The 13,521-nt window shown below is 46.3% G+C and overlaps 1 protein-coding gene across 1 annotated transcript; it reads left to right on the top strand.

The window, feature by feature from the left end:
- The first annotated feature begins 5,210 nt into the window (after positions 1 to 5,210).
- CHURC1 (churchill domain containing 1) lies at positions 5,211 to 13,102 on the top strand. The gene is made up of 4 exons (XM_001505660.6): positions 5,211 to 5,330; positions 10,304 to 10,439; positions 11,062 to 11,132; positions 12,759 to 13,102. The coding sequence occupies exons 1-4, from the start codon at positions 5,214 to 5,216 to the stop codon at positions 12,849 to 12,851; spliced, it is 417 nt and encodes a 138-aa protein (XP_001505710.4). The 5' UTR covers positions 5,211 to 5,213; the 3' UTR covers positions 12,852 to 13,102.
- The last annotated feature ends 419 nt before the right edge of the window (positions 13,103 to 13,521 follow it).

Raw genomic sequence — 13,521 nt, forward strand, 5'->3', positions numbered from 1 at the left:
TTCCCAGACTGAGCCCCCCCTTTTCCTCTGCTCCTCCTCCCCTCCCCATCGCCCCGATTCCCTCTGCTCTACCCCCCTCCCCACCCCCCCAACACTTGTGTACATATGTACATATTTATTATTCTATTAGTTTTATTAATGACATGTGTATATCTATAATTCTATTTATTTATATTGATGCTATTGATGCCTGTCTACTTGTTTTGCTTTGTGTTCTTGTCTGTCTCTGCCCTTCTAGACTGCGAGCCCATTGTTGGGTAGGGACTGTCTCTGTTTGTTGCCAAATTGTACTTTCCAAGTATTTAGTACAGTGCTTTCCGCACAGTAAGCACTCAATAAATACGATTGAATGAATGAAGGAATGAGGGGAGGAAAGGGAAGATATCTCTTGGAGTGAAACAGGTCTTGAGAATGAGGAGGAGCAGTGACCGTTGGGAAGAGATCAAGGATGAAAGGGGCTTCAATCAATCAAACGCATTTATTGAGCACCCATGTAGTAAGCACTTGGGAGAGTGCAATAGAATTAGACTACATGATCCCTAACTTCAGACCAACCTTCTCTCTGTCTCTCTCGCCAACAACCTCCAGCTGATGCTCTGCCTTCTGCCTGAAACTCCCTCCCCCTTTCCATTCAGCAGATCACTGCTCTCAATCGATTATATTTTTGAACACTTAGTGTGTGCAGAACATTCATTCAGTAGTATCTATTGAGAGCTTACTATGTGCAGAGCACTGTACCAAGCGCTTGGAATGTACAAGTCGGCACCGTACTAACTGCTTTTCCACAGAGTTAGTAGGCAGGTTGGTAGGAGTTTACAGCCTAGAGGGAGAGACTGACATTAATATAAATCAGCGAATTATGGATATGTACATAAGTTCTATGGGGCTGAGAGAAGGGTGAATAAAGGGTGCAAATCCAGGAGAAAGGAAGATGCAGAATGAAGACATAGTAGAGTAAATGAGGGCTTAGTTGGGGGAAGCCTCTTGGTGGAAATGCGATTTTTAACAATTTCATTCATTCCACTGTATTTTACTGAGCACTGTACTAAACTCTTGGGAGAATACAATATAACGATAAAGAGATTCATTCCCTGCCCATGCTGAGCTTCTAGCCTAGAGGGGGAGACAGATGGTAGTAAAAATAAATAATTACAGATATGTACATAAGTGCTATGGGGCTAAAAGAGGGGATAATAAGAATAATAATAATATTGGTATTTGTTAAGCACTTACTATGTGCAAAGCATGGTTCTAAGCGCTGGGGAGGATACAAGGTAATCAGGTTGCCCCATGTGAGGCTCACAGTTAATCCCCATTTTATAGATGAGGTAACTGAGGCACAGAGAGTTGAAGTGACTTGCCCACAGTCACACAGCTGCCAAGTGGCAGAGCCGGGATTCGAACGCATGACCTCTGACTCCCAAGCCCGGGCTCTTTCCCCTAAGCCACACTGCTTCTCGGATGAATAAAAGGAGCAAGGCAGAAGGGAATGGGAGAGGAGGAAAGGAGGGCTTAGTCGGAGAAGGCCTCTTGGAGGAGTTGGGTCTTCAATAAGGCTTTGAAGGTGAGGAGGGTGATTGTCGGATTTGAGGAGAGAGGGCGTTCCAGGCCAGAAGGAGAATATGGGTGAGGGATTGGCAGCCAGTTAAACGAGACTGAGATAAAAGAGTAAGTTGGCATTAGAGGAGGAAAGTGAATGTGCTGCCTTGTAGTAGGAAATTAGAGGTAAAATGGAGTAGGCCAACGGATGGAGTGCTTGAAAGCCAATGGTAAGTAGTTTCTGTTTGATGAGGAGGTGGATGGGCAACCACTAGACGTTCTAGAGGAGTGGAAAACCATGGACTGAATGATTTTTTAGAAAAATGATCCGGGCAGTAGTATGGATGGTGTGGGGAGAGACAGGAGGCATGGAGGTCAGCAAGTAGGCTGACGCAGTAGTCAAGGTAGGATAGGATAAGTGCTTGTACCAGTGTGGTAGCAATTTGGATGGAGAGGGAAAAGTGGATTTTAACAATATTGTGAAGGTAGAACTGACAGGAATCGGTGACAGAATTAATATATGGGTGGAATGAGAGAGACGAATCAAGAGACGAGTCATAATTATGGTACTTGTTAAGCTGTTACTCTGTGCCAAGCAGCGTTCTAAGGTTATGGGCTTGTGAGGCAGAGAGAATGGTGGTGCTGTCTACAGTGATGGGAAATTCAAGGGGAGGACAGGGTTTTGGACATCCATCAATCAACGGCATTTAGTAATCGAAGTAGGTGGTGAAGACGGATGATACGGGCTTCAAAGGAAAAGAGAGAGAAGAATGGGGAGATAGGATGGTGCGAAAGAGGCATGGGGAGCAAGTGGGAAGCTGACTCCTCCCACTTGCTCCGTGATCCTGAGGGGGAGTGGGAGAAGATGAGGCTCCCTTAAAAGAGAGCGGCAGGGGGGACTGTGTCATCTGGGAAGGGCCAGGTTTCCGTGGCAGCGAGGAGGAGCCATGACTGGGTGACGAACAGGTCAAGGATGAAGGGAAACTTCTCCGTGATGGAGCCGGGGGTCCCACAGGCCACACTTGGCCGAAGATGTGGGGGGGTGCTTGGGGTGGAGACGGTGAGAGGGGTAGGAAGGAGCTGAATGGGAGTGAGCTGGTGAGGACCAGTGCGGGGAAATGGGGATAAGGAAGCAGCACGGTATACTGGATAGAGCGTGGGCCTGGGAGTCAAGAGGGCATGGCTTCTAATCCCAGCTCCTCCACTTGTCTGCTGTGTGACCTTGGGCAAGTCATTTCACTTCTATGGGCCTCAGTTCCCTCATGGAGACTGAGACTGTGAACCCCAAGTGGGACAGGGACTGTGTCCATCCCGGTTTACTTGTATCCAGCCCAGCGCTTAGTAGGGAAGCAGCATGGCTCAGTGGAATGAGCACGGGCTTGGGAGTCAGAGGTCATGGGTTCGAATTCTGCTCTGTCACTTGTCAGCAGTGTGACTATGGGCAAGTCACTTAACTTCTCTCGCCTCGGTTCCCTCATCTGTAAAATGGGGATTAAGACTTTGAGCCTCACATGGGACAACCTGATTATCCTGTATCTCCCACAGCACTTAGGACAGTACTCGGCACATAGTAAGCGCTTAACAAATACCAACATTATTATTATTATTAGAGTGCCTAGCACATAGTAAGTGCTTAACAAATTTGTCTTATGCTGTCTAGTCACCTCCAACCCATAGTGACTCCATCGATACATCTCTCCCAGAACGTCCCAACTCCATCTGCAAAACCATTCTGGTAGTAGATCCAGAGGTTTCTTGGTGAATATTACAATTATGATAAGCGGTGGTGCTGAGAATAATAATGTTGGTATTTGTTAAGCGCTTAGTGTGTGCAAAGCACTCTTCTAAGCGCTGGGGTAGATACAGGGTAATCAGGTTGTCCTACGTGAGGCTCAGAGTGTTAATCCCCATTTTACAGATTAGGCAACTGAGGCACAGGGAAAGAATTACAATAAAGGGGTGAGGGGGAGCGGCAGAAGGAGAGGGATGGGAGTGAGCTAAGGACTTGAGGAAAACCGGAGGGATACGATGGCGCCCGTCGGCCGCCCCTAGAAAATGTATCCGTGCCTACATCAATTCGAGAAGCGGCGTGGATGAGTGAAAGGAGCATGGGCTTGGGAGTCGGAGGTCATGGGTTCTAATCTATCTTGTATCTACCCTGGTGCTTAGAATGGTGCTTGGCACATACTAAGCACTTAACAAATACATTATTATTATTATTTTCTGTGCTTCAGTTTCCTCATCTGTAAAATGGGGATTAAGACTGTGAGCCTCACATTGGACAAACTGATTACCGTGTATCTACCCGATGGCTTAGTGGAAAGAGCATGGGCTTGGGAATCAGAATGACCTGGGTTCTAATCCCAACCCTGCCACTTGTCTGCTGTGTGACCTTGGACAAATCACTTAACTTCTCTGGGCCTCAGTTACCTCATCTGTAAATTGGGGGTTAAAAATGTTAATCCCACATGGGACAACGTGATTGCCCTGAATCAACCCCAGCGCTCAGAACAGTGCTTGATGCGCTTAACAAATACCATTATTCTTATTATGATTATTATTGTATCTATTCCGGCGCTTAGAACAGTGCTTGGTGCATAGTAAGCGCTTAGAAAGCATGGTGGCTCAGTGGAAAGAGCACGGGCTTGGGAGCCAAAGGAGTTGGGTTCTAATCCCAGCTCCGCCACTTGTCTGCTGTGTGACTTTGGGCAGGCCCCTTAACTTCTCTGGCCCTCAGTTCACTCAGCTGTAAAATGGGGATTAAAAATGTGAGCCCCACATGGTTCTGGTTCCGCCACTTGTCCGCTGTGCGACTCTGAGCAAGCCACTTCACTTCTGGGGGCCTCAGTTCCCTCATCAGTAAAATGGGGATGAAGACTGTGAGCCTCACGAGGGACAACCTGATGACCCTGTATCTCTCGGAGCGCTTAGAACAGTGCTCTGTACATAGTAAGCGCTTAACAAATCCCAACGTGATTATGATGCCACCTGTCAGCTGTGTGACTGGGGGCAAGTCACTTCACTTCTCTGGGCCTCAGTTCCCTCATCTGGAGGATAATAATAATAATGTTGGTATTTGTTAAGCGCTTACTATGTGCCGAGCACTGAAGACTGTGAGCCTCACGTGGTACAACCTGATTCCCCTGTATCTCCCCCAGCGCTTAGAACAGTGCTCTGCATTTAGTAAGCGCTTAACAAATACCAACATTATTATTATTAGAACAGTGCTCTGCACAGAGTAAGCGCTTAACAAATACCAACATTATTATTATTAGAACAGTGCTCTGCACAGAGTAAGCGCTTAACAAATACCAACATTATTATTCATTCATTCAATAGTATTTATTGAGCGCTTCCTCTGCGCAGAGCACTGTACTAAGCGCTTGGAATGTGCAAATGGGTAACAGAGACAGTCCCTGCCCTTTGACAGGCTTACAGTCTAATCGGGGGAGACGGACAGACAAGAACAATAGCAATTATAAAGCAAATAAAACAATAGCAATATTAGTAGCGAGCGTTCAATAAAAACTATCGAATGAATGATTGGGGCAGGGATGACGTCAGCTGGAGCAGGCCTTGCCCCAGCCGCCCCGTTGTCCTGGCGACGGTTGCTAAGGGCAACCGTCGGGCGCGGTCGGACGCGTCACTTTTCCTCGCGTCGGTGGTCGGGGCGCATGCGCCAGCCTCCCTCCCTCCCTTCCCCCCGCTATCGCGAGATTTGGAGTCTCGGGAGCGGCGGCCTGGAGACGACGATGTGCGGAGACTGTGTGGAGAAGGAGTACCCGGATCGGGTGAGGGAGACCTCACCGCCGCCATCTTAGCTCAGACCCCGTCCTTCCCGCCCCTCATCTCAGTCATCAGTCTCCCATGCAGTAGTCTTTATTGAGCGCTTACTCTATGCAGAGCACTATACTAAGCGCTTGATAATAATGTGGGTATTTGTCAAGCCCTTCCTATGGGTCCAGTCCTGTTCGAAGCGCTGGGGTTGATCCAGGCTAATCGGGTTGACCCACGTGGGGGCTCAGAGTTGAGAATAATTATGATAATGATGATGGCATTCGTTAATAATAATAATAATGATGTTGGTTAAGCGCTGACTATGTGCAGAGCACTGGAATAATGCGGGTATTTGTCAAGCCCTTTCTATGGGCCCAGTCCTGTTCGAAGTGCTGGGGTTGATCCAGGCCAATCGGGTTAACCCACGTGGGGCTCAGAGTTGAGAATAATTATGATAATGATGATGGCATTCGTTAATAATAATAATAATAATAATAATGATGTTGGTTAAGCGCTGACTATGTGCAGAGCACTGGAATAATGTGGGTATTTGTCAAGCCCTTCCTATGGGCCCAGTCCTGTTCGAAGCTCTGGGGTTGATCCAGGTTAATCGGGTTGTCCCACGTGGGGCTCAGAGTTGAGAATAATTATGATAATGATGATGGCATTCGTTAATAATAATAATAATGATGATGTTGGTTTAAGCGCTGACTATGTGCAGAGCACTGGAATAATGTGGGTATTTGTCAAGCCCTTCCAATGGGCCCAGTCCTGTTCTAAGCGCTGGGGTAGATCCAGGCTAATCACGTTGTCCCACGTGGGGCTCAGAGTTTAGAATAATTATGATAATGATGAGGGCATTCGTTAATAATAATAATGTTGGTGTTTGTTAAGTACTTACTATGTGCAGAGCCCTGTTCTAAGCATTGGGGTTGATCCCGGTTAATCAGGTTGTCCCACGTGGGACTCAGAGTTGAGAATAATTATGATAATGATGGCATTCGTTAATAATAATAATGTTGGTATTTGTTAAGCGCTGACTGTGTGCAGAGCACTGGAATAATGTGGGTATTTGTCAAACCCTTCTTATGGGCCCAGCCCTGTTCTAAGCGCTGGGGTGGGTCCAAGCTAATCAGGTTGTCCTATGTGGGACTCAGAGTTGAGAATAATTATGATAAAGATGATGGCATTCGTTAATAACAATAATAATAATAATGTTGGTGTTTGTTAAGCTCTTACTATGTGCAGGCAGAGCGCTGGGGGAGATACAGGGTTATCAGGTTGTCCCACATGAGGCTCACAATCTTCATCCCCATTTTACAGATGAGGGAACTGAGGCACAGAGAAGTGAAGTGACTTTGCCCACAGTCACACAGCTGACAGGTGGCAGAGCTGGGATTCGAACCCATGACCTCTGAATCCCAAGCCCGGGCTGTTTCCACTGAGCCACGCTGCTTCCCAGCTGAGCCGTTACCATGTGCCAAGCACTGTTCTAAGCACTGGGGAAGATACAGTCTAATGAGGTGGGCCCACGTGGGGCTTACAGTCGGCTCCACTGCTTGTCAGCTGTGTGACCTTGGGCAAGTCACTTCACTTTTCTGGGCCTCGGGGACCTCATCTGGAAAATGGGGATCAAGACTGTGAGCCCTACATGGGACAACCTTATATCTACCCCAGAGCTTAGAATAGTGCTTGGCACCCAGTAACTGCTTAACAAATATCATTTTTATTTATGAGAAGCGGCGTGGTTTAGTGGAAGGAGCCCAAGCTTGGGAATCAGGAGGTCGTGGGTTCTAATCCTGACTCTGCCACTCGTCAGCTGTGTAACTTTGGGGAAGTCACTTAACTTCTCTGGGCCTCTGTTACCATATTTGTAAAATGAGGAGAAGACTGCAAGCTCCACGTGGGACAACCTGATTACACTGTATCTACCCCAGCGCTTAGAACAGTGCTTGGCTTATAGCACTTAACAAATATCACTGTTATTATTTTTACTCTCATGGTGTAGTGGAAAGAACAGTGGCTTGGGAGTCAGAACGTGGGGTCTAATCCCAGCTCTGCCACTTGTCTGCTGTGTGACCTTGGACAAGCCGTTTCACTTCTCTGTGCCTCAGTGATCTTGTCTGTAAAATGGGGTTTAAGACTGTAAGCCCCATGTGGGACAACCTGATTACCGTGTATCTATCCCAGCGCTTAGAACAGTGCTTGGCACATAGCGCTTAATAAATACCATAGTTAGTATCCCTAACTGTAGGGGTCCCTCAAGGTTTAATTCTTGGTCCCCTTCTATTCTCCATCCTATACTCACTCCCTTGGAGAACTCATTTGCTCCCTCGGCTTCCACTATGATCTCTATGCAGATGACACCCAAATCTATATCTCCTCCCCCGTCCTCCCTCCTGGTTTGCGTCTCTCCTGCCTTCAGGACATCTCTACTTGGATGTCCTCCCACCGCCTCCAACTCAACAAGTCCAAGACAGAGCTCCTCATCTTTCCTCCCAAACCCCGACCTCTCCCGATCTTTCCCGTCACTATAGATGGCACGACCATCATTCCCATCTCCCGGGCCCGTAACTCGTGTCATCCTCGACTCCGCACCCTCATTCAACCCACACATCCGATCCGTCACCAAAGCCTGCGGTCTCACCTTCACACCATCTCCAAGATCCTCTCTTTCCTCTCCATCCAAACCGCTCCCACGTTAGCACAGTCACTCGTCCTCTCCCGACCGGATAACTGCATCAGCCGCCTTTCTGGTCTCCCAGCCTCCTGCCTCTCCCCATTTCAGTCCACACTCTACTCTGCTGCCTGGATTATCTTTCTACAGAGACTCTCAGACCATGTCCCCCCCCCCCCCCCCCCAAAAAATCACCAGTGGTTGCCTATCCACCTCCATATCAAACAAAAACTCCTCACTATTGACTTTAAAGCTCTCCATCCCCTTGCCCCCTCTTACCTCCCATCTCTCCTGCTCCATCTCAGCTCGCACACTGCACTCATCTGGTGCTAACCTTCTCGCTGTGCCTCCATCTCAGCTGTCTCGCCACCAAACTCTGGCCCATGTCCTGTCTCTGATCTGGAATGCCCTCCCTCCTAAAATCCTCCAGACAATCCCTCTTCTCCCCCTCAAAGGCCTACTGAAGGCTCACCTCCTCCAAGAGGCTTTCCCAGACTTAGCGCTGCTTTTCTTCAGCTTCCCCTCCCTCCCGTGTCTTCAGGACTCTCTACCTTTACTCTTCACCCCCTCTCCCTATCACACAGCACGTATGTATATGTGTATATATCTATAGTTATAACTAACTAATATGGTTATATCTAACATTCTCTTCCCCTCTTCAAAACCCTACTTAAAGCTCACCTCCTCCAGGAGGCCTTCCCAGACTGAGCTCCCCTTTTCCCTCTGCTCCCTCTACCCCACCTTCACCTCTCCGCAGCTAAGCCCTCTTTCCCCCCCTTTCTCTCTGCTCCTCCCCCTCTCCCTTCCCCTCAACAGTGTACTCATCTGCTCAACTGTATCCATTTTCATTACCCTATTTATTTTTTTAATGAGATGTATATCACCTTGATTCTATTCATTTGCTATTGTTTTAATGAGATGTTCATCCCCTGGATTTTATTTATTGCTGTTCTTGTCTGTCTGTCTCTCCCCTGATTAGACTGTAAGCCCGTCAAAGGGCAGAGACTGTCTCTATCTGTACCGATTTGTACATTCCAAGCGTTTAGTACAGTGCTCTGCACATAGTAAGCGCTCAATAAATACCATTGAATGAATATAATTCTATTTATATTGATGCCTGTTTACTGGTACTGTTGTCTGTCTCCTCCCCTCTAGTCTGAGCCCGCTGTGGGCAAGAATTGTCTCTCCTCATTGCTGTATTGTGCTTTCCAAGCGCTTAGCAGTCTGTACACACTGAGTGCTCAATAAATACAATTGAATGAACGAATGAATACTGTGTAGTAAAAGAATAGTCTATTTTTAATTGGGTACAGCCACCTGGAGTCTTGTGGGTGTCTCACAGCTAAAAGCCCCACAGCTGTTGACGGTGCAATCACCCAGTCATTTTTAAAATACTGATTTGGGGTGGGGGACAGGGTATTTGTTAAGTGCTTACTCTGTGTCAGGCACTGTCCTAAGCCCTGGGAGAGATACAACATAATCAGTTTGGTCATAGCCCATGTTCCCCATGGGGCTCTCAGTCTTAATCCCCATTTTACCGATAAGGTAACTGAGGCCTAGAGATGTTAAGTCACTTGCCCAAGATCACACAGCAGATAGGTGGCAGAACTAGGATTAAAACCCAGGTCCTCTGACTCCTGGGCTTATGCTCTATCCACTAGATGCTGCTGCTTCTCTGCTTGTTTTGAAACCCCTGTCCATTTTAGATAATCATAATAATAACTATGGTATTTGTTAAGTACTTTGTGCCAAGCGCTGTGCTAAATGCTAGGGTGGATACAAGCACATCACAGTGGACAGGACCAGAGACCCAGGTGTGCCATAAGCACCTGGGCTCATCGGTTCTTATTGGTTGCTTCATGTGGCATGCAGCTACTTGATATGAAAGCTGTTTCCAAATCTCTTGCCTGGAACTCAGAGGATCTGGGTTCTAATCTCCCTGCTACTCACTGGCTATGTAATCTTGAGTGAGTCACTTAACATCTCTGTGCCTGTTCCCTCATCTGTAAAATAGAGATTTAATGCTTACTCTGACCGTGGGACAGGGACTGTGTCCAGCCTGATTAACTGGTATCTACCCCAGTGTTTAGAACACTGCTTGACACACAGAGCTTAACACATACCAAAATAATAATAGTAATAATTATAAGAATCTTCATCTCAGCACACTGTGGGTCCTGATTTGATCTTTGGAGCTCAGTTTTTGTACTAGAGATTTAGGAATGAAAAGCATTTTAGTTTTCATTCAGAAATGCAATTTGGAATTTTAGAAAAGTGTATTATAAAAATATTTTATCTCTGCTGTCCTAGGGTAACACCTGTCTGGAAAATGGGTCCTTCTTGCTGAACTACATAGGTTGTGCAATGTGCAGTAAACGTGACTTTGTGCTGGTCACAAACAAAGCCACAAAAGAAGAGGATGGAGAAGAAATAGTCACTTACGATCGTAAGAAGACTTATTTTTGGATTTAGTGAGCATTTGTTTCCCGGTCTTACCTAATAGAGAATGATCTGATACGCAGGATTCATAGACTGTCCATTTAAATTATTTGAATTTTTTAAGCTTGTTGTCAAGCTTTTGACACTAAAGTTTTCAGGAGAAAATTTAAAGACTAGATAAGTCCTGTCTAGCTCCTTAGAATTAGATCCAACCCACTGAAGAAAAATTGTGATTTTTAAAAAGCTTATTATTGTGATATCATCTGTTATTAACTGTGCCATAGTCATTATGTCAGGAATCGAGCCAAAGTGATTTCTGGGTGTGTACTTAGCCATGCTGACTTTAAGAAGCACATCATGCAGATCTTCTGAGCCCGTGGGAGCCTCAAAGCTATGGGCAATCAGGCCCCGGACCAAGCAGTGGGGTGGATATGTTGCAAATTCTGAGCAAGGTTAGACTGTTTAAGCGTGTTTTCTGCTGGGTTTCATAAAGGGAAGGTAATGTAAGGAGGAATATAAAAGGCTCTTTGCAAGCATTAGCCTGCACAGAATAGAATGTGATTTTATGAGCAGATGGGATTTTTTTCTTTTGGCTGATAACTGTGAAAGTCTTCCCATTCTCCTTACAGATGTGTGTAAGAACTGTCATCATATGGTAGCCAGGCATGAGTATACTTTCAGCGTCATGGATGAATATCAGGTAAAAATGCCTTGTTTATGATGAGCATGCGTACGCAACACGTATACAGTTTAGTAGAGTTCTGGAGAAAGACACGTAATCTCTTAAAAACTGGGTCGATTAAAATGTTATCATATGAGCAATAGCATCATATATATTCTGCAGTCTGTGGAAACTTTGGAATTGATAATGGTCTTTATGAACCAACCACTTGGGTAAATCCATTATCAGTATGTAAAAAGACAATTACCAGGAACTCAAGTCTTGATAAAAAAAGATTTCTTTTATCTCTTGGGATATCCTGCCCACAAGCCCATCCAGTTTATTGCATTGAAACAGATTGGCCTAGGGGAAAGAGCCCAGGGCTGGGAGTTGGGAGCCCTGGGGTTCTAATCCCAGCTTCACCACTTGCCTGCTGTGGGACTTGGGGCAAGTCACAACTTCACTATACCTCAGTTTCCTCATCTGTGAAATGGGGATTAGATATCGGTTCTCCCTCCCCTTCGACTGTTAGCCCCAAGTGGGGCAGGAACGGTGTCTCGTCTGACTGTGTTTAGCATTTAGCATACTAGCTGGCACATGGGAAGCACTTAACGAATGTCACAGTTGTTATTATTGGGAGGAAACTTTAAAAAAGCCACTCCTAGCTCCTGGGCCAAACTAAATGTCTCCCATGTTAAAGTGTAAGCTCCTTGTGGGAAGGAAATGTGTAGCAGTTGATTATTCTGCCTGGTACTTCCCAAGTGCCTAATACCTTGCGCCACACCAAGTTGGCACTCAATACATAACTCTCAACGCGCTGTCCAAGAACTGAGCCCATGGGACATTAGCTCATCTGAATCTCCTTTAATTTACTAGGCTTAGGAGGCTCTTCTCCCTCTTCTGAGGTGGTTGGCACATCTTGATGACCAGGGGTTCCTTGAGTCTGTGTAGACCCTGTTTTTGTGACAGGCCCTGGGTGGTTAAACGTTATGCAAATAGGGTGAATTACCTAGTTCTAGATCCCTAGAGTGGGGCAAATCGGAGCAGTTGCTTCAAGCCCTGAATGAGAGGCAGAGGGTCCGATTTAAAAGAAATCCCAGTGGACAGCAGTGTAGCGTAGTGGAAGGGGCACGGGCCTGGAAGTCAGAGGACGTGGGTTCTGATCCTGGCTCTGCCACGTATCTCCTGGGTGACCTAGGGCAAGTCACTTCTCTGTGCCTCAGTTACCTCATCTGTAAAACGGGGATTAAGAGTGTGAGCCCTGTGTGGGACAGGGACTGTGTCTGACCTGATTACCTTGTATCTACCGCAGTGCTTGGCACATAGTAAGCACTTAACAAATACCACAATCATTTTTATTTTGGGCAGCAGCTCACACTAGGAGTAGATTGTAGGGGTGAAGTTACTGAAGCTAGTAAGGAGTCCCGCTCCTAAAATCTCCTCCCTCTCCCCACTCTTCATTCATATCTTGACCATGCCCTGCTTAGGAGAGTCCCTGAATGCAAACTTAAGAGGGTGCTTATAATATTTGAGACAATAGGTGCTCTACAGGTGTTGTGTCCATGGCCGTGTCCATTTGCAAATTGTAACCTGGGCAAAACCGAGCAGGATTCAGATGAATTTTTTTGTTTCCCAAGGATAACTCTGCACCTTGCCTTGTTCCAGGAGTATACCATGCTCTGTCTGTTATGTGGCAAAGCGGAAGATTCTGTCAGCGTCCTCCCCGATGACCCTCGACAGATGGCTCCATTGTTCTAAGGATCCTGCGATAATGCCCTTCGTTGCCTCGACAATATGTTGACTTCCAAGACAGCACATCTGAGTTTTTTCCAACCTACCGTACATTTTTTGGCACATTTTTGAAAGCACTGATTTGGCTCTGCTTTGAAAGGAAAACGTCTGCTCCCTACATTTGCGTTTTGAGACTTATTCTTTATGTGATTTTACTCCTTGCTAACAGCTCTGCATGTGAAAAGGAATAAGATTAAACTGCCCCAGCAAAGTGTCTATCCAGAGGGCATAGTGAGGGATTCCTGTGTAGCATACCCCCCGATTTAATTTTTCAATACTCAAACTTAATTTCTGCATGTCTCCCCCCCCACCCCCCCCCCCCCCCCCACACCAGCCCTTTTTTGAATTTCGGTTCATTTGTCAACCCAGAGGCAGCCTGCTAACCCTCAGATTCCTTGGCATGCAAGAGCTTAATTTCTGGTTCGAAGAAGGGAAGGCATCGAATGAAGTTTCTAGAAGGGCAAGAGACTAAGACAAGAGATTAAAAAATATATTAAGGGCCTCAAATCAGAGGGTAAGGAATTTGGATTTGATGCATAGGGAGAGAGATTGCAGAGTTTTAAGGAATGGAAAGATGTGTTCAGAGTAGTGGATATTTCTGTTACCTTTCTGACGTTCCGTCTCCTAGAACAGCTAG

Source organism: Ornithorhynchus anatinus, chromosome 1 (assembly GCF_004115215.2).
Source record: "Ornithorhynchus anatinus isolate Pmale09 chromosome 1, mOrnAna1.pri.v4, whole genome shotgun sequence".
NCBI lineage: Eukaryota > Metazoa > Chordata > Mammalia > Monotremata > Ornithorhynchidae > Ornithorhynchus > Ornithorhynchus anatinus.

Coding starts and splice junctions, on each gene's coding strand:
- CHURC1 (XM_001505660.6), top strand. CDS start 5,214: ATGCGCCAGCCTCCCTCCCTCCCTTCCCCCCGCTATCGCGAGATTTGG. Junction 5,331..10,303: donor AGAAGGAGTACCCGGATCGG/GTGAGGGAGACC, acceptor CTGCTGTCCTAG/GGTAACACCTGTCTGGAAAA. Junction 11,133..12,758: donor GCGTCATGGATGAATATCAG/GTAAAAATGCCT, acceptor GCCTTGTTCCAG/GAGTATACCATGCTCTGTCT.